The sequence below is a fragment of the Panulirus ornatus genome, chromosome 8 (genome assembly GCF_036320965.1).
Source record: "Panulirus ornatus isolate Po-2019 chromosome 8, ASM3632096v1, whole genome shotgun sequence".
Lineage (NCBI taxonomy): Eukaryota > Metazoa > Arthropoda > Malacostraca > Decapoda > Palinuridae > Panulirus > Panulirus ornatus.
The window spans coordinates 6,560,251-6,582,657 of NC_092231.1; the positions used below are offsets into that span (position 1 = coordinate 6,560,251).

The window sequence follows — 22,407 nt, forward strand, 5'->3', positions numbered from 1 at the left end:
TAATGTAAATTCATGCACACTTTCTAATCTATTTATTCATCTTTTAAGGTAAAACAGATGAAGTGAGTCTGGACCCTGCGGGAAAATAAGTACATGCCAATCCTTTAAAGGTAATAACTTAAAAAAAAAGGTTACGTTCTACCTCAAAAAATATAGTACATCTCGCTAGATCATACGGTCTGTAATTTCTATCAAAACATTATCATCTGTTCAAGTGAGTTTCTTCGTTAAATGGGTCAAATTTTCTCTCAGGAATAGTGTTTACCTACAGCGAGAAGGCATTAACAAACCAGTCTTCCTCAGGTACTTACAAGTTGCCATCTTCTCTGTTTGTGTAGAAACCTCCATTGAATAACCTGTCATCCCTCTCGGACCTGACGGTGACGGTCAACACCGCTACCACGAGCGCGATGGGCAACTTCATCCTGCTTCTGTGCTTCCCGGCACTTGACTGGCCTCCTCTTCCCACTCACATCATTATTACGGCTCGGGCCGGTGGGTGGGGCGGACATTCAGTTGCCGATGAGCCTTTGGCGATCATTTACCACAGACATTTGCCTGTGCTTTCTAATTTCTGTGAGCAGCTTGTAGATAAGAGTATCTTCACCAACGTTCTTGTGAAGTAAATTTGGTCAGGTGTTACAAATTCAGAAAACGCGTATGTTCACCTTCAGTACTTATATGCTGTACTTATCCTCTCAACAATCCGATCACTTATGTAAATAAACAGATCCATTGAGGAAAGAGTAAGACTAGAACCTTAAGAGAGTTATTTTCAAACGCCAACATCCATTACTTTGCCATGTTGTTCCCTCTGCTCTCAAACTTTCTGAGCGCACTCAGAAGCCGTTGGTTCAAAATTGAAAATTTCACCTGACCTAGAATTTTCAAAGGCCGGCAATCATAACTGTATCTTCACTATGCACGGTGCATCGACATATAGAAGTACTTAAATACGATGCAGATATCATCACCACGTAACTCAAAGATATACGAGGTTGAGTTGTAGGAAATGTCAGTTATAGAATAGGGGACAAAGGATTGTTCCAGCCAGTCGACTATTTTCTTCGAAGTGAAAAGTTAACGCTTTAGGCCAGCCTAGCTCTGTCTGAGTCAGGACTGATTTTGGGAACTCGCCCGAGCCAGAGGTAATTTCTATACTCAGGCCAGCGAAGCACCTAAGAATTCGTCACCACTACAGGCGACTTCCGGGCCTCTACCAGACAAGTAGCGGTGTATGTTGCGGTTGTGTGGTACGTGCCCACCTCACTGGCCATACCGTGACCAGAAGCTCTTGGAACCAGTGTCCATGACATATTACCTCATATTATTCTTACATGTGTCATTTACCTCTGTGACCAGGAGTAATGAAGGTGCCGTTTGTCATCACAAGATGAACTCGGCCAAAATCATTGCTTGATAAATATTAGCATTACCTATTTAAGAACTCTAATTCAGCTTCTCTTTTACGGACATTCTACAAGGTTAACCAAGATAAAAATTACCATCATATGGCTGTAACACAGATCCACGACCGTGATATCACCAACAAATGTTTGGGTAATAATTTGGGCTTCAGGCATATCATGTCAGGGTCATTAAGGCGGTTAACGCTAAGTTAGTTATAAACACCAATCGAAAATTGTGAACACCTTTAGGTGTTCATGATAATCATGAGTCCATGCACACTCACTGCATAGCTACTACTAAATGGTTGGAACCTATTCGAAGTTCATGCGAATATATCTAACAAAAATCTTCACTTACAAATGTCTACTAAGGTTTCAGATAGTTCGCGATGCTTTATATATATCAAAAGGCTACCATAAAAAAAATTTACCAAGATCATTATTTCATTCATAAAGAGACGGTCGTAGCAAACCTCAAAGGCCCATCTTCTACTGTATCTTTTTTTCTATTTTTGACTTCTGAAATCATAGTTAATCATAACATGGCTTAAACTTGCACCGTTATAATCAACCCAACTTGAAAAGCCACCAGCCTCTAATTCACTCAGGCGACTAACCTCTTAAATCACAGCCATCAAAACTTAACTCCCAGCGTGGTGACAGAACCTTCACACTAACTCTGCTTGCCTGGTCGCGAGCCCGTAAACCGTAAGCATGATGGTTGACGAACCCAGAAAATTTCTGCTTTCCTTTCACTCGGTGATTTGGCATTTGGCATTTGTGTCGGACACACACACACACACACACACACGCATATATATATATATATATATATATATATATATATATATATATATATATATATATATATATATATATATCCTGGGGATAGGGGATTAAGAATACTTCCCACGTATTCCCTGCGTGTCGTAGAAGGCGACTAAAAGGGGAGGGAGCGGGGGGCTGGAAATCCTCCCCTCTCGTTTTTTTTTTAATTTTCCAAAAGAAATAACAGAGGGGGCCAGGTGAGGATATTCCAAAAAAGGCCCAGTCCTCTGTTCTTAACGCTACCTCGCTAACGCGGGAAATGGCGAACAGTTTAAAAGAAAAAGAAAAAAAAAAAAAAAATATATATATATATATATATATATATATATATAATATATATATATGTAAAGATGGAGTGAAAAAGACTTTGAGGTCTCGGAACCTGAACATTTCCCTACGCGTTCAAGCTTTGGATCTCTCTACCCTCTCATGCCTTTCCCAATAACTATGACCTGGCATATTTCAAGACAGGTCTCTCACGGCCTCAAAAATTCGAAAATAATACTTTCCCATGTCTTTTCTTTTTCATACTCATAATTCTCTCTTTATTTCAATTCAGGCCCAGCCTTGATGTGGACTTTGGCCGTATCTGGACCCTTCAACATAAAATAAAAAAAAAAAAAAACGCCTCCTGCTCCTGAGCTCGGTGCCGCTTCTAACCTGCAGGAACATCAGTAGTTCCTAGCTTCATGAGATCAACTTTATCATGACTCAAAAGTTCTGTGAAGACGATAACATCCTCTGCTGGTGGGATGATGAGACGAAGTTTGTCTCGTTATGTTGGGACACGCAAGGCTGCTTGGCAACACCGCTGCGCCCGGGACACTTCCCACGCCTAACCTGGTCCCTCCTCCTCTGTGACCCTCCCCTCTCACACAGTTGACACGACCCACACTGTTCCTATTATCATTTCCCGGTGATGGTGAGCTGTCGCTCCTCTCGTCCAGATCATGTGACCGGCCAGGCCATATTTAAGGGTGGGGAAGCGTCTATACCCGTTCACTGGGTTTACCTTTCTATACATATAACTGTTGATATGATACATTAAAATTCTGAAACTCTATACCCTTTATGTACCTAGCTGATAAATTTACCGTATGAAAGACTGCACGCTTATGTACCGAACCAAGTTTGCAATAATTTATGTCAATTATTTTCCTGCTAGGGTATGACAGAGACTTCCTAACGACCTCTGTAATTCTTTTCCGCCACTGTTCACAGGCTGGACACGGGGCACACAATAAAGCAGCGACTGATACAAAACAAAACAAAAAAAAAAACAAAATCAATCCACTGTAATTCCCTCATCAGGTTGGAGGCTTATATGTCATTTCAGGGATGATACGGAATACCATTAAGGTACCGTTTGAGACACTCTTAATTACATTGATAATTACTCGTACCGTAAGGTCTGTAATGAGAATCTTGTTCTTGTTCTCCGTACTAATTAGTCTAAAACTGTGAAGATAAGCGTATTGCGGAAGTAGGAAACCACACAAAAATATGTACAATTCAATGTAATCGCTAAAGGATCCCAAGATTGTTACATTCAACTGCGAGGATTTTAAAATACAGTTGATTATATTTATGAACGTTAAGGGATTGATCCACCCTTGCAGCATACTGGCACAACAGATTCTTCAGCTGCCAACTTTTCTATATGAAAATATTAGTATGGTAGATCGCGGAACAAATTCATAAAACTACATAATGAAAAGCAACAAACTGTTTACGTTTTTTTTTTATTTCCTGGAAATTTTGGAAATATTTTCTCTTGTCTTCTTATTCCCTTTTCATTATCCTCTCTATACTTGATGTGGATTTCTGTCCGTGACCGGAGCCTCAAACGTAAATAATATTAAAAAAAAAAAAAATAGTCGAATGAGTCTTTTAAAGAATTACAGGTGAATTTCATTTGCCCAAACTGCAAATTCTTTGGATTTCATAGTGTCTAGGAGTTTACAGACACAGCATAATGGTCAGAAGGTAAGGATAGTGGTTAGTCATTCGAGCTTTAGTTTATCAACTGCCAAAGTCATTCGTGAACATCAATCGAAAAAGCCTGAAAACCTTCCCCCCAAGTATTCAGGATAATACGTAGCGCCATGGGGTTAGGCCAGCTTTCAAAGCCTATAGACTGCCAGAGAGACATCGAGGTCAAGTTATAAAGCAGTAAATGAGAGGCTTCAACACCTCCTGGTGGTCATTTCATTCCCAAAACCACATCCATGGCCCAAGCACGTCAAAACTAATGAGCAAACATACTATAAACTCAGTCCGTAACTGAACACCGGTTGGTGGCCTCCAACTGGCTATCACGACCGAGCCGGTAGTTTAAAACCAGATTCTGATGCGTTATGAATCGGCCTGAATAGAGTAATAAAACAACGTAACAAAGTTTTCTCAGTTTCTCATCACATCAACTAAGTCATCCCCAAATCCTTCCCACAATCTTCATCCAGGTCACACAGATACTCCTCTGATCTTCCCCAGTCCTCCCCACAATCGTCCTCAGATCCTTTCCAGGGTTTCCCCTATATTCCCACTACTAGGTTTTCCTAGGCACGTTTTAAACGCCATGCGATAACTCTACGTTACCATCAATGCTCGTTTCAACCAAAGTATACACGCTTCTGAAAAATGATCTTTGGTGGTTTGAATGTTCTATGAAAGTGCGCGTTTTTAAGCACTATATTCTTGTACATATATATATATATATATATATATATATATATATATATATATATATATATATATATATATATATGTACAATATATATATATATATATATATATATATATATATATATATATATATATATATATTAATTTTTTTATACTTAGTCACTCCCGCGTTAGCTAGGTAGGGCTAGGAAACAGACGAAAGAATGGCCCAACTCACCCACATACACATGTATATACATAAACGCCCACACACGGACATATACATACCTATACATGTCAACGTATATACATACACAGACATATACATATATACACATGTACATATTCATACTTGCTGCCTTCATCCATTCCCGATGTAAAATATCGGCGTCATAAATTCAGTAAGAAACATAACTAGCGATCTCATAAAAGAAATACATGGAACATCTGGCAATCTCATAATATCAATAATGACGGTCTAGGGAATAGTATGAAAGTCGACATATAAACATGTAGTCCTAACGAAGTTTTCGCACATCTGAGTCTCGTTACCATGATCTTGACGAGCATCAACGCACCATTCCTACCCATTTAATATGAGTTACGCTACACCATTCTTCTCGCCGGAAAGGCGCAGCCTATCATCTGTAAAACTGTGTTTACACGGAAACCAACCTGGCCAGCTGTTACATTAGCGGAGATTCCTTTGCCAAGCAGTTGTAACTGGTACAATGGCTAGGTCATTGACTCCCAAGCAACTAGTCTTTTTCCAATTCTTTATCCTCTAAATAATCGTAGCACTTACCTTCGCCTGACGTATCTGTGTTCATCGAGTGGACTGCGGCAAGAAACTCCATTCCATCCCAGATGAACTTCTTTCACCTTATGGGACACATTTGCGTGATTTCATTACCAATCTATATTTTCCAGGTCGGGTTTATTATCTGTCTGTATGGAGCTGGTGTGGTGTCATATTCCAATGATCTAAATGATCTAAAATGCAGATTTTGCTGTAGCTTCTCCCAGTGCTAATTGTATCAATGATGACATCACAGACGTTAAGAAACATCGATTTGATGATGTCCGAGCCATCTTACAGAACCAGCAGGTTAGCTAGCTTCAATCCCAGCAGTAGCCTAGTTTTGATTGCAATGCAACTGTTGGCCATTTCCAACACAGTAGACAGACGTTTATGAATGTGTCTGCTTCACACATCCCCCAGTCATGGAGGTAACGGGAACGGAATTAATGGACCTCAGAAATCTCGGTTCTAGTGCACACTACTGTTACGTAAACATGATAATAGCACAATACCTTTACCGTATTGTGTCGAAGGGCGTCAGTGCCATCCACGATTACTGCCATAGTTTTTTTTTTTTGCACTGGAACAAATTTCTACACATTTACCTTAACTACGGAACGAAGATGACGCCACCCACCTTCTCTCTATATCACAGGTGCATTATCATCATTACGTATTGAACCGCATCAACCTTTGTTACCCCCAAAGGCAACTTCAGACTATGCAGGCATCTTCTACCTGAAGGGAAAATAGAAGAACAGTTCAGTCGCATTTTTTTAATGCGAAATTAGTTATATTAAAATACATAATATCTAGTGATATATATATTCTAGAATATATACAAATGAAAGGCTTACAAAATATCACCAAATGTACAAAATATCACATTACTGATGAACTTCCAACTACAATCACATAATATCATCAGTAAATACTGCTTGGCTAGAAATGGACATGCATTTCATAATAATAAGCATTGAAACTCGATCCAGTTTATGGTAAGAGCTCCTCTCATGGAATACTGAAAGGTTTGTCAAACATCATAAACCAAAATAATACGTCAATAATAGTATGGCGTGCAAAAGTTAATACGAATTAGTAGATAACCATTTAGCCTCATAATGTCTTAGTCTTATCAATAGCGTTAAGTCCGCGTACAGCAGTGTACAATATATATCTAATAATACCAAATATCTGACGAGTCTCTTGATATTCCCAATAGACCTGTGAGTCCACAGACAATGATGGGAAGATGTGGCTAGACAAAACCCCAAACTCAGCCGAAATTGTTCAAAATGTATCAGAATAACAGAGCATGATACGCAAGTTTGCAAAGCTGTGTTCAAATTAGTTGGTAAAACGATAAGACATTACAAAAGATTCATATGCAATCAAAGCTAAATAACATCATGTTATTCTTCTAAAAAGATCTGTTATAGTTCATAAGTTTTCGTCAATTCAAGGCTAAGCCATGTCCGATGTTAGATTCGCCTGGTCGTGTGAATTTGAGCCACCATATTCTTGTTGCTAGGCAACCGATGGATCATTGTCAAGATTCCATGTTACTCATTAAATCGACGAAGCCAGTATAAGAAAAAAAGACATATATGGAGAGACTTCTGAATTCCACTGACATCATAGGACCCTGGATCTATTCGACGATAACTGTAATTCTCCACACACACACACACACACACACACACATACACACACACACACACACACATACACACACACACACACACACACATTCTTGAATTCTAAGAACCAGGATTTTAGGGAACCACTTATGATTTTATGCTGTCAACAAAATCCATGGAAAACGTACATGTGTGAATCGCTCCCCCACACTAACACTTGGGTTACCTTGTGGTCTGCTCCGACACATTCCCTCAATCGTATCTCAAGACAGACTCCCAGGCCTAGTACACAGTCACGGAGCTCCTAGGTGGGACGGAGCCACCATAGGGGTATGGCTGCAGCCTCACACGGGAATGGGACCAGGAAGACGAGATCAACGGTCAAAGCGCTCCACTGTCTTGACTAATCTAGCTTCAAGCATTCACAAGTGATTGGAAAACAAAACAAAAAAAAAAAAATCCAAAATACATATTCTTTTCATCAGTTATTATCTAAACTATACTAATTATTTATGATTTATTTACTAATACTTGCATGCAGTTTTACCCCAGTTATCCAGATTTTACGTGGACGGTTAAAAGGGCGTAGAGAACTTTTATGTTCCGTTAGTTCGCCATCGTCTACCGCAATCTTCCCTGGATCTTCCACGGCGGTTGAGGTCTGATCGGCCGACCGATATCTCGCGGCCAACACAGAACATTTGTGGACTGTTGGAAGTGACTGCAGCCTTCGGTATGCTCCCTGACGACTTCTTTTTATCTTTTTCACCTTTTAATTCCTACTTACTTTTCCATTTCATATCGCCCCTCCCTACCACTCTTCCCATTTCTTGCAACGTCCCCCATCACCCTTTCCCTTTCTCTACGTACGGACGTGAGGTGTACGTACGGACGTGAGGAGGTGTACCAAGGTACGTGAGGAGGTGTATGGAGTAAATTGAGGTAGTGTTTCTCCAGCAACAGAGTACGTGTTGACACATGGAACAAGCCAAGCCAAGAAGTGAATAAAATCACCCACTGGCGGAAGATACGAAAACACGTGTGATCTATAAAACTGGGATTAGTTTTATAGATCATTTTTTATAGACTGTATAAAAATAATTACACACACACACACACACACACACAAACCCTTCCTTTGCTCCATCTTCTACAGTCACCCCAGTACCTGTGCTCCACCTTCTATAGTCACCCCAGTACCTTCGCGTTACCTACAGTCACCCCCAGGACTTGTGCGTCACCTTCTACGTCATCGCAGTGTTTCTACAACACCCCCAACGTCCTACAGACACACCATGTAGCCACCATGACAACTCTTTCCTCTCGTGCGTGGGAGCCAGAGGCAGGATGACCTTAGCCACTGTCTGCGGCTGGGCTGGTGGTGGTACTGTTATGTTTACCGTGGCCGCCTCCACCCAGGCGTGGAGGAGGAGGACCCCCATCCCCCCCAAGGTGTAGTGCCTCAGGGCAAGTACCACCAGGGCCTCTCCTGGGCTGGAGGTGGGGAAGGGCGTGTTACTAGTGGAGATGGGGTGTACTGGTGAAGATGGGGGTGAGCTGGTTGGAGGTGGAGAGGTATACTGGTGGAGATGGGGTATGCTGGTGGAGGTGGAGGAGTGTACTGGTGAAGATGGGATGAACTGGTGGGGATGGAGGGAACTCATGGTGGTGGGGGAATGTACTGGTGAAGATGGGGAGAGCTGGTGGAGGTGGAGGAGCGTACTGGTGGAGATGGAGTGAACTCATGGAGGTGGAAGAGTGCACTAGTGGTGATGGAGTGAAGAGAATTACTGAGGGAAACGGAATCCGACGAGTATAGCTGTGGGTATGCATTCTGATTATTGAGAGGAAGTAAATACGTGTCATAATGTAGAGGGAATGAGAGGTATAAAAATCATAGAAGGGAAGTAGGTAAACGTACTGAGGAACAGAAGTTCTTTGGTATCTTAGGGGGAGATGAAGTGATAGAAGACGTGTGTGTGTGTGTGTGTGTGTGTGTGTGTGTGTGTGTGTAAGATGGCCTACTTGTCCATTAAATACATTAAGGCGAGGGACTTTTTTATTTACCCGTGAGGTTAGCCGGTCTCACGTGGGGCTGAATTCTACGATAAGCTTGGGTAGGAAGAGAGAGAGAGAGAGAGAGAGAGAGAGAGAGAGAGAGAGAGAGAGAGAGAGAGAGAGAGAGAGAGAGAGAGAGAGAGAGAGAGAGAGACTCACAGGACAACTGGTTTCAGCCAGCTGTACTTTCAGTCCACGTACAACCGGTCTAGAGCGGGAGGAGTACAAACCAAACCGAGGGGGGTGGGAGGGAGGAGAGAATGTGACAAAATAATAATAAGAGATAACATTAAGAGCATCTGGGGGTGTTCCAACACGGGAGGTGGGAACAGACTGAGGACCGGGGCTAACACGAGACCTGCCGTGTCGTGTGGGTGCTGCTGACGACGACAGGAACGAGAGAGAGAGAGAGAGAGAGAGAGAGAGAGAGAGAGAGAGAGAGAGAGAGAGAGAGAGAGAGAGAGAGGGCTTGGGGGGGATGATACAGTGGTGAAGGGGGAGGAAGCTGTGGACGGTGAGCTCAAGCTGGGCTGTCAGTGGAGAACAAGGGGGCGACTTCAGGACAGGCTTGGTCTACGGTCCAGAGAGAGAGAGGGTTTAGGGGTGTACATCACCCTCCCAGTTGGCGGGCCGACAACGCCAGAGAGAGACAGACAACGAGAAGACCAACAGACAACAGGCCGCCAACAGGAGAGGGTGGTATTTCTGACGTACTTCAGAGATGTGTTAACGTGGCGGCAATATACATGCATATCTCCTGATCACTGGTAAGGGTATGAGTGTGAAACTGACATGCCGTTCAAGATGACACGATTTCTTTCAATATATTTCTTTTCCCTTGCACTTACGATTGCCACAGCCGGCTCCGTTAAGACTGAAGTGAAAAACAGAAGTGACACCGAGGCGATCTGCTGCAAACAAAATGACAACCCTATAAGACTGAAGGCTTTTTTTTTTTGAGTCAATAAATCGAGACTTAAAGCCTTTGTGGCATCTGTGAACAAATCTACACGATTCATGGCAACTGTAGTAAGGTCAGTGACGCGTAAATAGAAACAAGGTCAGGGCAAAAACAGAGCCCTGTGGTAACCCAACTCCGAGGCGAATACGTAAGACTGAGAAGTTTAATGCGATTCAGAACACAAGTGTCGGGTGGAGTTTGTTTTCCAACTTCTTGAAGCCACGGAGCACCTCTGAGTCCCCTTTTACGAAAATACCTCCAGTGGATCCCAGCCACACTTGTTGTAGAACACTGACTGCGAAAGGATCAAGTTGCAGACGCCACATATAAACATCAGAAGGAGGAGGAGGAGGAGGAGGAGGAGGAGGAAGGGTGAGGTCACAGCGTGGGGTAGACAGTACTGGTGTCGTTGAGGCTTGAGAGGCCAGCGCTGGCGAGCGAGGAACAGGTCTTAGTGTTTTCCCCCCAAGTCATCGGGTGAGTCAGGGTTGTGGGTTGGTTCGTAGGGAAAACAAAAGAAAGCCATATGACGTCAAATGATGACGCAAGCCACGCCTGCATCGACTCCCACAATCATTACAAGAGAAACGGCACAGCTGGGGATAAATTATATCACTCAAACACACCAAGATAAAAAGGAGAAGATTTGAAAAGTTTTTCCTTTCCAGGGAGGAAATCTAAACCTATAAGAGGACAGCTTAATATAGAGGGAAATGATAAAGACATCTTCCGGAGATGAGGCGTGTTCTATCAAGTCTTGACGTCTCCTTAAGCAAGAGATAACTTCGACCCCAGACCTGGGAGTAATGGCGCACATGGAAGAGGGCTGGTCATGGATATAATCGAGAAGTAGGGGCATCAAGAGGTCACGGAGAACAAGGAATGGAAAGTGAATACATTTGAGAGAGAGAGAGAGAGAGAGAGAGAGAGAGAGAGAGAGAGAGAGAGAGAGAGAGAGAGAGAGAGGATCGCCTTACGCCGCCAAACCTTAATGTTCATGAGATTTGGGAAGGATCCGAAGCAACGAACCTTCAAGTGGATCACACAAGGAGATTGGCCCAGACGATGCAGCTGTGCTTCCTCTTCGTGTGCAAGGCTTCAGTCGTGTTTGGACGGACGGACTGGCCATAGCTAGGCTGTCGAAAGAAAAATGAGATGGCATTACTCCAGTCAATACAAGGATCATAGTTTTTAACGTGATGAAACAAGCCATTTGATTCTTGTCTTGTTCTTATACTATGTTTATTTTGCTTAAGGGTAATAAATTTAATAATAGAAATAGTGAATCTTTTATTATTAAACACAAAGAATTATAATCTTAACATTAGTGAAGGTCTATACAAATTGGATAATTTCAATGTTGATAAAAATTTGTAAACAATTCCCCTTCTTGTCCACATAATAAGTTTATGATAACGCTCGTTGTCTGTCTTGGACAATCACATGTTTACCAAATGGCGTCCTAGCTACGTATCTTCGTTGTATATCAACTGACTTACATCTCTCTCTTTTGTCTCCCCTGATGATGTGATTATTACACCAAAGTGCACTTGAGAACTTATCATGTATCATTTTCCCCGTGGACTCATAGGAATATATATATATATATATATATATATATATATATATATATATATATATATATATATATATATATATATATATATATTTATTTTTTTTATACTTTGTCGCTGTCTCCCGCGTTTGCGAGGTAGCGCAAGGAAACAGACGATAGAAATGGCCCAACCCCCCCCCCCATACACATGTATATACATACGTCCACACACGCAATATACATACCTACACAGCTTTCCATGGTTCACCCCAGACGCTTCACATGCCTTGATTCAATCCACTGACAGCACGTCAGCCCCGGTATACCACATCGCTCCAATTCACTCTATTCCTTGCCCTCCTTTCACCCTCCTGCATGTTCAGGCCCCGATCACACAAAATCTTTTTCACTCCATCTTTCCACCTCCAATTTGGTCTCCCTCTTCTCCTTGTTCCCTCCATCTCCGACACATATATCCTCTTGGTCAATCTTTCCTCACTCATCCTCTCCATGTGCCCAAACCACTTCAAAACACCCTCTTCTGCTCTCTCAACCACGCTCTTTTTATTTCCACACATCTCTCTTACCCTTACGTTACTCACTCGATCAAACCACCTCACACCACACATTGTCCTCAAACATCTCATTTCCAGCACATCCATCCTCCTGCGCACAACTCTATCCATAGCCCACGCCTCGCAACCATACAACATTGTTGGAACGACTATTCCTTCAAACATACCCATTTTTGCTTTCCGAGATAATGTTCTCGACTTCCACACATTCTTCAAGGCCCCCAGAATTTTCACCCCCTCCCCCACCCTATGATCCACAGGTGAGGATATTTCCTCAAAGGCCCAGTCCTCTGTTCTTAACGCTACCTCGCTAATGCGGGAAATGGCGAATAGTATGAAGGAATATATATATATATATATATATATATATATATATATATATATATATATATATATATATATATATATATATAACCCCCTCACATCCCCTTGCCTCCCTACATAATCACCAGCGGCTGGACCAGTACTCAGGGTAGCCGCCGCCACGTGGCCACCAGCTGGTGAACAATAATGTAAACAAAACATGAGCAGATCCGCAAGCCGTTGCCAACCACCCTCCTCCACCCTAACCCTCGTGAGGACTTATCTCCACAGTACATCGTTAGAAATAAAAAATGATAATCTCTAAAAATAAAGACTTACCTCCACAGTACATTGTTAGAAATAAAAATTTTAATCATAAATGAACCTGAAGGGTATATTGCACATAGGGTCTCACTTGAAGATAGGGGTCGATGATAGGCGATAGTTTATGGTATATATTTCACTAAACCAAACTTATATTTCACATGACCAAACTTCACGGAGATTAGCTACGTATTATAAACTTTGTATGGATCTCTAACGGATCTGTTTGCTACTTAGTTTTCCTTATTTCTTCCAGTACCAGATGTAGACAACTGACTTTTTACCTATCCTCCAAATTGCGTCCAATGACACTTGGCCTTTACCCAAATATAATCTATATCCTGATCCCGATGTCGATGAAGCAAGAAACAATGTGAAGATGATAAGCAACGGACAATTTACTGCATAACCTAAAACAAATATTTTGGATGCTGGTCAATAAACAAAGGCAAGGTCCGAGATAAACATTTGCAAGGCGGACTTCAGACAACGTCTGCCGCTCTGCTGGCTTCTCTCAATGCCATTTTTACTCTCCATAGTGTTACTTGTCATCTAGGTCCTCTGAATCCCATGCTACACGAGCCTTCACTTCACGGTTACAAAACAACCCAAGAGCCCTACTTTTTTTTCCTCGAGTAAATTGTCTCACCCGGTAAATGAGAAAAATGACCCTGGAACTTCGTCGCTTGGCACCACCGTCAGTTGCTGCCGGCGATCTCCACACCTCAGGCATTTAGTAATTTCATCCTGCTGGAGTAGGTCCTCTTTAAAGATCGTGAATATAAATTTAAATGGTGGTCTTACGTGACGTGATGAGTGAGAGATTCGCGATTTTATGAAGGGGCCTCCCAAATATTTTTAGTTCTCGTTGCTAAGTTGATTACGATAGTCACGACTGTTTACAGAGGTGAGGTATACGGATAAGGATGGAAGAAACGAGATTAGCACAACAATGCTGCTATACCGATACTGGAAAGCTGTTTGGCAATAGCTACTTGCAGAAGCAGAGAGAGGGATAAGCCCCGGGAGTTACTTGGTGCTGGTGTAGTAAGAGTCCCTCAGTGTTGTGTCTTCGCAGTGACAAGGCGTAGTTACTTTTTTTTTAATTTCAATAAAAATTATTCCCTCTGCAGCATTCTTTTCGAACCGGTAGATACAGACGTACATACACATTTGCATTATTCTAGAATGAAATGAATGTGTATTCATTCCAGCAAGCCGAAGGAATTTCAAGTTGTTATCAACTAGAAGTCCCTGTTATATATGTAATTATTGTAAGTCTTTACGTTACATCAAGTCTTATATGCAAAATTTTATCAACCAAACCTATCGGATCATTTATGAATAAAATAATTCCAGTCAACTATTCTTGGGGTATCCCTCATGTAAACATTATAAAATGTTACATTTTATCATACACTTTAAGATTTTCTCAAAAGCCTCTGATGAGGTACGGGATTGAGTAGTCTTAAAGTCAACATGGCCCCACGCAAACTGAATCTCCCAAGCTAGTCTAGTCACACGTTGTCCAAGCCGAGGTAAATAAAACCTACCGGACATCTACAGTTTTTCGTGTTACATTATTCATAAAGATGATTCCAATGCTGAAAAAAAAAATTAATCAAGGCCAACATAGCCGGAACTCCCAGCTCTCTTATCGTATCTGTTCCCTTCCATTCTTTAACGTTCTGGAAATGATGTTCCATGGTGAATATACAACATTCGACTGTTCTTTCAGGGCCACAGGATGCGGTCCCATTGGATCATCTGATTTCGAAGTTTTCATCCCTTAAAGTAACCTAAAAACTGTACAATCCGTTGTTAGAGCAATGTTGCGAATCAAGATTAAAGCTGCAGTTTCTACTGCAAACACTGTTAAGAAAGATAATAAACACATGTGCCTTCTATTCATCACTATTACGAAACTTTCATTCTCAGCAACACTCATCTCCCGGTCTTTCTTTTACACTATATAGTTCCCAAAAACATATTGGGGTTCTTCGTTACATCATTTGTCCATTTTGAGCTTCCTTGCCCAAGTCAGTAAAAATGTCCTCATGACTATTTTTTTTATATATCTTAAAACTCAATCTCGACCCAGCGTGCTAAAAATTTCCATTTTTCTTCACCATGGCAAAGACTTAATGTCAAACAGTGGGTGCAGTTAATATTCTACGACCTTCACGAATTATCATTTGTTAAATGCTTGAACAAGCGATTTTAACTGTTAAGTACATTTGGAATTTCCACCAAGGGAAACACAGTTGAAACACTGCCACTGTCATATGCGATTAACTAACTGACAGACTTTGATGTGGTTGCTTGAAGTCATACAGTTAACTTCATCATTAAAATCATTCGTATCACATATACGTCACCGATTTCGCATGCCTCTGCTAGTCATCACATATTTTTTCCCTAAGCTACTTCGTCGTATGATAAAAGCAACTATTTGAACAGAATTTGCCACTTGTGCTACTTGACTGAAGCCGACACAAAAACCTGAAAAAAAATCTCTGCCTGTCATCAAACATCGCGCTTTAATTTCTTTTTAAATTTGGCGGTATATTAGAGATGGAAACCCAACAATGAAGCCTGACCTAAGGCTAGAGTGAGACCCCAGGTTCTTCACAAAATCTCGACCAAATTCAAGGAAGTCTTATCAGGAATGGCCAAAAATTACTGTCAAGAGTTTGTGATTACTATATGTACGTTACACTCATGTTGTCCCGTCTCTTACCCTGGTATATATAGTATGTACCACACACACACTCTATACCTAATGCTAGGTACCCATTATATCGACAAGCTCCGACGGAAGGATGAACGGCTGGGTGAACTGTGGACCAGCTACCGCGTCCAGGATTCGAACCGAAGCAAGTTTGATCCCAGGCGGCCGTGACGGTCAGTAAAGTAATCGCTACACCACGCTATTTTTTTTTTCCTTTTTTTCCTTAAGAATCTTTCGTCCTGCTTTTTTTTATTGAGACGGAAATACATTCTCCGGAAAGTGAAATATCAACGGCAACGCTAGGTAAGATTCTACCCATCTCTTTATCGAAAACTCACATCTCTCGTCTCTCCTTTGACGGTTCTGTAATTCCACCTTCTGAATCAATGAACATACTTGGTATTATAGTAACTTCCACTATTTCTTGCAAACCCCTCATTACAGGATTAACCGAGTCTGCCTCTATGAAACTGGTAGTCCTATTTAAATGTCGAAATTTCTCTTCTAAACACTTGCTCGTCCTTGTAATAAAGTGCTGCTCTCGCATCTGGGGTGGTTCTAGCTCTGCATCCTTACTTGATTAAGATTTATTGTGATTCATGCACTGTAAATGGAAATGGTTCTAGCTCTGCATCCTTACTTTATTAAGATTTATTGTGATTCACGCACTGTAAATGGAAATAAGTGTGTTTACTGAAAGTCTACTTTAATTCCGCATCGCTCTTGGAGTTTTAAGTAATTTTTTCGAGACTAAAAATTACGGACCGTGAAACATTTACTGATGATACTAAATATGGTAACATTAGTGAGGGATATACATATACGGAAATATGAGGGATTAATGAATACGTATCTACATCTCATAAAACAATGAAATACCTACATGGGAAACGAAATTTAAAACAGAAATACAAACTTTAAATTGGTCTACTGATGAGGATGGCTTGGCCACAATGTCAGTCGTGGGTGTTCGTTAGCATCCAGAGATAACTTGGGCGATGCTCAAAAATCATAGTTTTTATGGTATAACTCAACATAAGCACTAAACATTAAGAAAAATTTCGATTTTCTAGGTTATATAAGTTACGGTTTCAGAGGTCTTGTTGATATAATTTAGAAACAAATGTATTACCTTCAATTTCGTTACTTTTACATTCCTCCCTCCCCCCCCCCCCACGTAATGCACAACCCTCACCACTATCGCCTAGCGACCATCAATGATTAAGATACATTGTTCTATTATCCTGTTGAGCAGTTCTTAATGTATCTTTCAGACACTAACCTCAAGTTGCAGAAAATCAGTCATCACCCAAGTTTAATTATGTAGAGAAAAACCACACTTAGAAGTACATCTAATCGTATGTCAATGACAATACGATCACAGTGGAGAAAGGCTTTAAGGAGAAAATCTTGTGGAAAAGTAAAAGCTACAGTATTATGTGATACTCAAAAAAAAAATCATCAGAACCAAAGAAAACTTTACCTGTGCAAAATAATTGATTGATATCATCTCCCGAGTAAACAACTAAGCCCTGCAACATGAGGTATAACTATGTGGATTCATCTTCGTTTCATCCTATATCACAAGCTCCTCATGCACAAAAGACTTACCAGCCTTGGAGTAACTATCCTGGGTCTTCAATATCATGGCACAGAAGCAAGGTGGCAAGGTACAAATACCTCATACCACCATCCATTTTCCATTGTAATGACGTAGCTTAAGGTGTCACATTGTCTGCCACAACATGGCGGCAAACTAATATTTTGTGCTGTTTGTCCCTTCTCTCCAGTTGTTTTTCTCACATCGGTATATCTTGTAAATTTAAACTGTCTTTTAGAAAGATATAGGAAAGAAAAATTCACTGTGTAAGCGTTTATTTTGTTGAGAAACATACTGGTCTAACCCTTCCCGACATATGCCAATACATTTCTTGGATGAGGAAATGCTGGAGAAATAATGAAGGCAGGGAAGTAAATCTTGACAATTTGGAATCATGGCTTCCTGGGTCAGGCATAACAAAGATTAACATACCAGTACTATTAACTAAGCTGAGATTAAATAATGCCGTAGTTTCCTTATATCATAGGCTTACTGATTATGGTAATTATCATAGAGAAAAGTTTTAGGTTAAGAAATTTGGTCATGTATGTTTACTCCATAAAGCAGGTTTCATATTAATGAAAATAATGGATAATTCCAGACCAGAAGGACATTTTGGCTGCCATTCCGGAATCGGTTGACTTATGATCCTCCTGGAGACAATCTTATTTGCAGAACAAATATTCTCGCTGATCCTGATGATCTTGTGTCATTAACGTTTGATCAATGTTGTTATCAGGAGGTTTTTTTAGTTAAAGAGGGCTTACATAAAGTGAATTTTATGTGGTTAAGTGTTCCAGATGCCCATATTTGCCTCGCCCCCTCCCTTCCCACCACTGACGTCCAGCTGTTCTGCTGGTACACAGGACATGGTTAATTCCCAGCCTGTCTTTTTTAATTTTCTGAAGAGGTTATATCAAATCTACCATTGTAAGGTCTTTGAAACCATATCCTGAAAATTTTTTCAAGGACTGTACAATAACTTTTGGTCATTTGTGACTACATCACTGTGGTGATATTAGGTATGGACCTAGTCCTTTGATGGGATGACACCTTACCTTGCTATTAAGAGCTTGGGACACTAGTTTAAGAGTTGATTGGTATACTTCTCACAGAGACAGTCCATCGGCAAGATTCCTCTAAGAATCTATATAATTTGCTCTCTGGTTTGACTGCTTGACAGATTCTATTATCAGCTTGTAACCACTGAGGTGTTGTCAGTGTACTGAACCAAGGCATTTGAAGAGGACCAAACAAACATGCATAATTTACACATTTGAGTTTATTCATGTATGTTGTAAGACTTACAGCTTATGTTTTGTTAATATTACAGTACAGTATACAAATATTTAACATAAATTCATGTTTATTCACAATCTTGAGCAGGACAGACAGTGTCCTAATAAAAGTTTTTACATTAATGTAGTTTGTATACACATAACTGGAATGGCATAATTTGGATTATTCCCCAAATGAAAACAGAAATAAAGAAAATTAAAGTCCTGTTGCATTCCCCAAAACTTAACAATATGTCAAAACTGTATGTTCGTTCAGCTAAGAACTCAGATACCATTCACACAAAGAAACATGCATTCACAAAACATTTACCAAGGTCTTAATTATTCATATGTACACACTTGTGGTCTTTTAAACTGTCAACTATTGAATAAATAAATACAGAATGTATAAAAAATGAAAACTGCAAATATTATCTAAACTGCTCTGGGACAGTCAAAAAAAGCAAAACTTTCACAAGATTATAGAGCACAACAGACCACAGATACTTATTCATACGCAACAACCCACAAAGTCTCACATAACAAAAGCCCAAATATTCTCACACCTGAGTTCAGGAATATTAACTACAAATTGTCACATAGAGCTGGATGAAAAGACTGACACACCATTAGGTTTGTTGCAAACAATACCACAGGTGTAATAAGACTTGCATTCCAGCGCTGCAGTTAAAACTCTGAGGATTACTATATATATACATATCTCATGACTTGCAAGCCATCTGTCTTTAAAAATAAGTCCTTTGATGGATTTAGCAAAATACTCCTGAAGATTAGCCAGGGGCCTAGGTGTACACGTATCAAATGGTACACATTAGCCATTGTCTAACCTGTCAGAATTAGCCATATTCAAGGACAGGCACCTTTCAAGACATTCCTATTGGTCGGTGATATGTAACGATGAGATAATGCCATATTTCAAAGCCGACCAACACTGGAAGTTCACTAGAAAAAATTTATTCTCTCTAACTAGAGATATTATGTAGAAAAATCACTAAAATGTTAACCAGTTAATATATCTGGATACCAAAAGCAAAACATCATAACATATTTAGCCAATCAACGGGCTTGGTCATCACTGTCACCTGTCTCGTCTTTATCTGTAGAGGAAAATCAAAATGGAAAATGAAGAGTTAGATAATTATCATGACCTAATGAAATTCCTGTTTCCTTTTTTCATTTCATAATTAAAAATACTAATAGACCAACTGAAGTTCCTGTATTCCCAGTATGATCTTAAAAAAGTGTTTACATGTTATATAAATAGTGAAATTAGAATATGGACATTTACAAAAGTATTAGAGCCACACCTTGAAATACATAAGATTCCCAAAAAACCATTAACTGTAACCAAAGGAAACTCATACGACAATAACTGTATAACTGACTCCAGTAACCACAAGAAATATTTTACACTTTTCAGAGAAAAAAGGAAAACAAAAAAATCTTCCAATTCCTTCAAGTTCATTATTTCAATACTTCATGTATTTGTAATTCCTACATGCAACTGAAGAACAGAATTAATTTTAAAGATGGTGAAATCAAAATTATTGATGTTATGTTTTACAGAATACTCTGATGCATGCACTGATTAAGAAGCCATGTAAATGATACCATACTAAATACCATAACTTTTTAAGAAATTAAGAAGTTTAAAGAAAATGGTCTCATGCAAATAAGTCGCAGTCATGCAGTCATATGTAGTTAAAATATTCATGCCGTACTGAAATCAAGATAATTGTATGTCATTATGTCAGAAAGGCCATCGAAGTCATTTGGCTTCAGTGTTGAATTTGAAGCCAAAGGTATATAGTGGTACTGCCATAAAAGGCACAGAATATAGTCTGTAAATTCTACAGGATTAAAGGATCAGATCGAATCCTTTATATTTATAGTATCATCAACATACTTGTGGTAATAGCCATTAACTTCAGCTAGATTCATTAGGATAGATTAACAAGTGACTGAGTTGTAGAATTTCAGTAACATGATTCTTCTTGGGCTGTCACCTTGTAGTCAAAGTATACATTTAAGTAAGGATTACTAAATGTGCGTCACAGCGTCCTGGTACAGTATGGTGGAGCGTCATAAAATTCATGCTTGTCATGTTTTTAAGCCTATGATTAAGCTTTTGGTCAATTCTTTCCTGCTTTTACTGTCAAGGCACCTCTGGTACATATCAAAACCTGAATGTGCTGTAAATTATAATATACAGCCTAAAACATCTTTGACATGCATATTATTCCGTGCTGGTAATACAAAAGTTCATGCATTTTTCACATGTACACATAAATTATGCTGTCATGCAGCTTCATCTCTTGAGTATTATAACTAAGCTGTCATGCAGCTTCATCTCTTGAGTATTGCAACTCTTATAATAGCAATGCAACTTCTGCCATGCTTGGTATGCTGTGTTCATTGTCCTGTACATGATCATGCTGGTATTTCAGGTAAACTTTTTCAGCTTGTTTTTCCAATCACATCCATGCACATACTTGACGTCATACCCTAGTGAAGTACCAGGGCTCTCAGTCATCCTCACCTTTCTTGCCTTGGTAAGCGTGCTTGCGGAGGCGGTCATACAGGTCCTCCTTGTTGCCGTAGATGGAGGCGTTAGACCGAGCCAGACTATTTCCTGCTCCATTCGGGAACCCGGCTGGTTTGGGGAGTTTAGGTTAGTTAATTGTTATCCTTATTATATCTATGCAATAGTTAATGAAATTTTAAGAGAGAGTGTAATACCTTCCCAAAGAAGCCCACAAGTTTTAGAGACAATTATAGTTACAGGGTTGCAATATCAGTTTCTTATTACACTTCCAGCTGTACATTATCTTAAGTAACTTCATAATTTACTGTGCTACAAATGATATCATAAACTGAATAACATAACTAATTAAACCCCTAAGAAGCAGGTCTCCTATTTTGGAATTCTCCAAGCATCGAAGTGAAATGATATAGCTAGGCTATGAATTTAATATTTCTGAGATGATGAAGCAGACTAATCTGGTGGGTGTGAGGTTGAGGTCTGGGATGAAATCAAGACGTACTCTTCATATAAGTCTCATTGTAGAAATTTGGCATCTCCCATGCATCTTCTTCATCATCATAGTAATGAGCATAAGTGGAGTGGTGAGATGGTGCAATGCTCTCCGCATATGGGGCAGGTGCTCCATAGTAGAAGTTAACCTGTGAATTAAGAGAGCATGAGGCAAATCTTTTATAAGAGATGAAAAAAATAATTCAGATTATGCTGAAGATAATCCAGTACCCATCTATAGTTTATATACTGCACTGTTCTACTACAGTCATTGGAGTACTAGCAATGCAGTTAAGATTTGAAAACTGAGCTTCTAGAAACGAAGAACTCCTAAAATCTGTGGTCTAGTGCAGAATTACTGCCAAATTGGATCAGTTTCCATAACTGATCACTTTGTACTATACATAATTTTTTAAGTTTAAGAGTTTCTAATTTAGACAGAAAACATAATAAGCCAGTCAAAATATGAAAAATAAATAAAACATAGCAAACAGAGAGACAATATGTTAGAAAAAATATACTGCACTTATTGGTTTGGGCTGGAAGTGGCCTGAAATGTAATTACCATAAGGTGTCTATTTGTATTTTGATTGTATAATCTGAATAAAGCATTAACAAAATTTCC

At 39.9% G+C, this 22,407-nt stretch overlaps 2 protein-coding genes and 1 long non-coding RNA gene across 4 annotated transcripts in view; all 3 read right to left on the minus strand.

Annotated features, from left to right (window-relative positions):
* LOC139749787 (transforming growth factor-beta-induced protein ig-h3-like) overlaps positions 1-477 on the minus strand; it is a 74,739-nt gene extending 74,262 nt beyond the window's left edge. Inside the window, exon 1 of the mRNA XM_071664033.1 lies at positions 312-477. Coding sequence (XP_071520134.1) covers positions 312-424 — 113 coding nt within the window. The 5' untranslated portion in view covers positions 425-477. The remainder of the gene's footprint in view (positions 1-311) is intronic.
* Positions 478-6,340: 5,863 nt separating this feature from the next.
* Positions 6,341-17,589, minus strand: LOC139749789 (uncharacterized). The gene is made up of 3 exons (XR_011713036.1): positions 17,462-17,589; positions 11,392-11,498; positions 6,341-6,441 (listed from the first exon to the last, which is right to left on the minus strand). It is a non-coding gene; the product is annotated as an uncharacterized lncRNA (long non-coding RNA).
* A 1,127-nt stretch (positions 17,590-18,716) lies between these two features.
* The window catches only part of uif (sushi, von Willebrand factor type A, EGF and pentraxin domain-containing protein uif), a 203,195-nt gene continuing 199,504 nt past the window's right edge, over positions 18,717-22,407 (minus strand). For both annotated transcript variants that reach the window (XM_071664039.1, XM_071664038.1), the window contains 3 exons: positions 21,793-21,931; positions 21,288-21,401; positions 18,717-19,845 (listed from right to left, as the gene is read on the minus strand). In XM_071664039.1, coding sequence (XP_071520140.1) covers positions 19,805-19,845; positions 21,288-21,401; positions 21,793-21,931 — 294 coding nt within the window. In that variant the 3' untranslated portion in view covers positions 18,717-19,804. The remainder of the gene's footprint in view (positions 19,846-21,287; positions 21,402-21,792; positions 21,932-22,407) is intronic.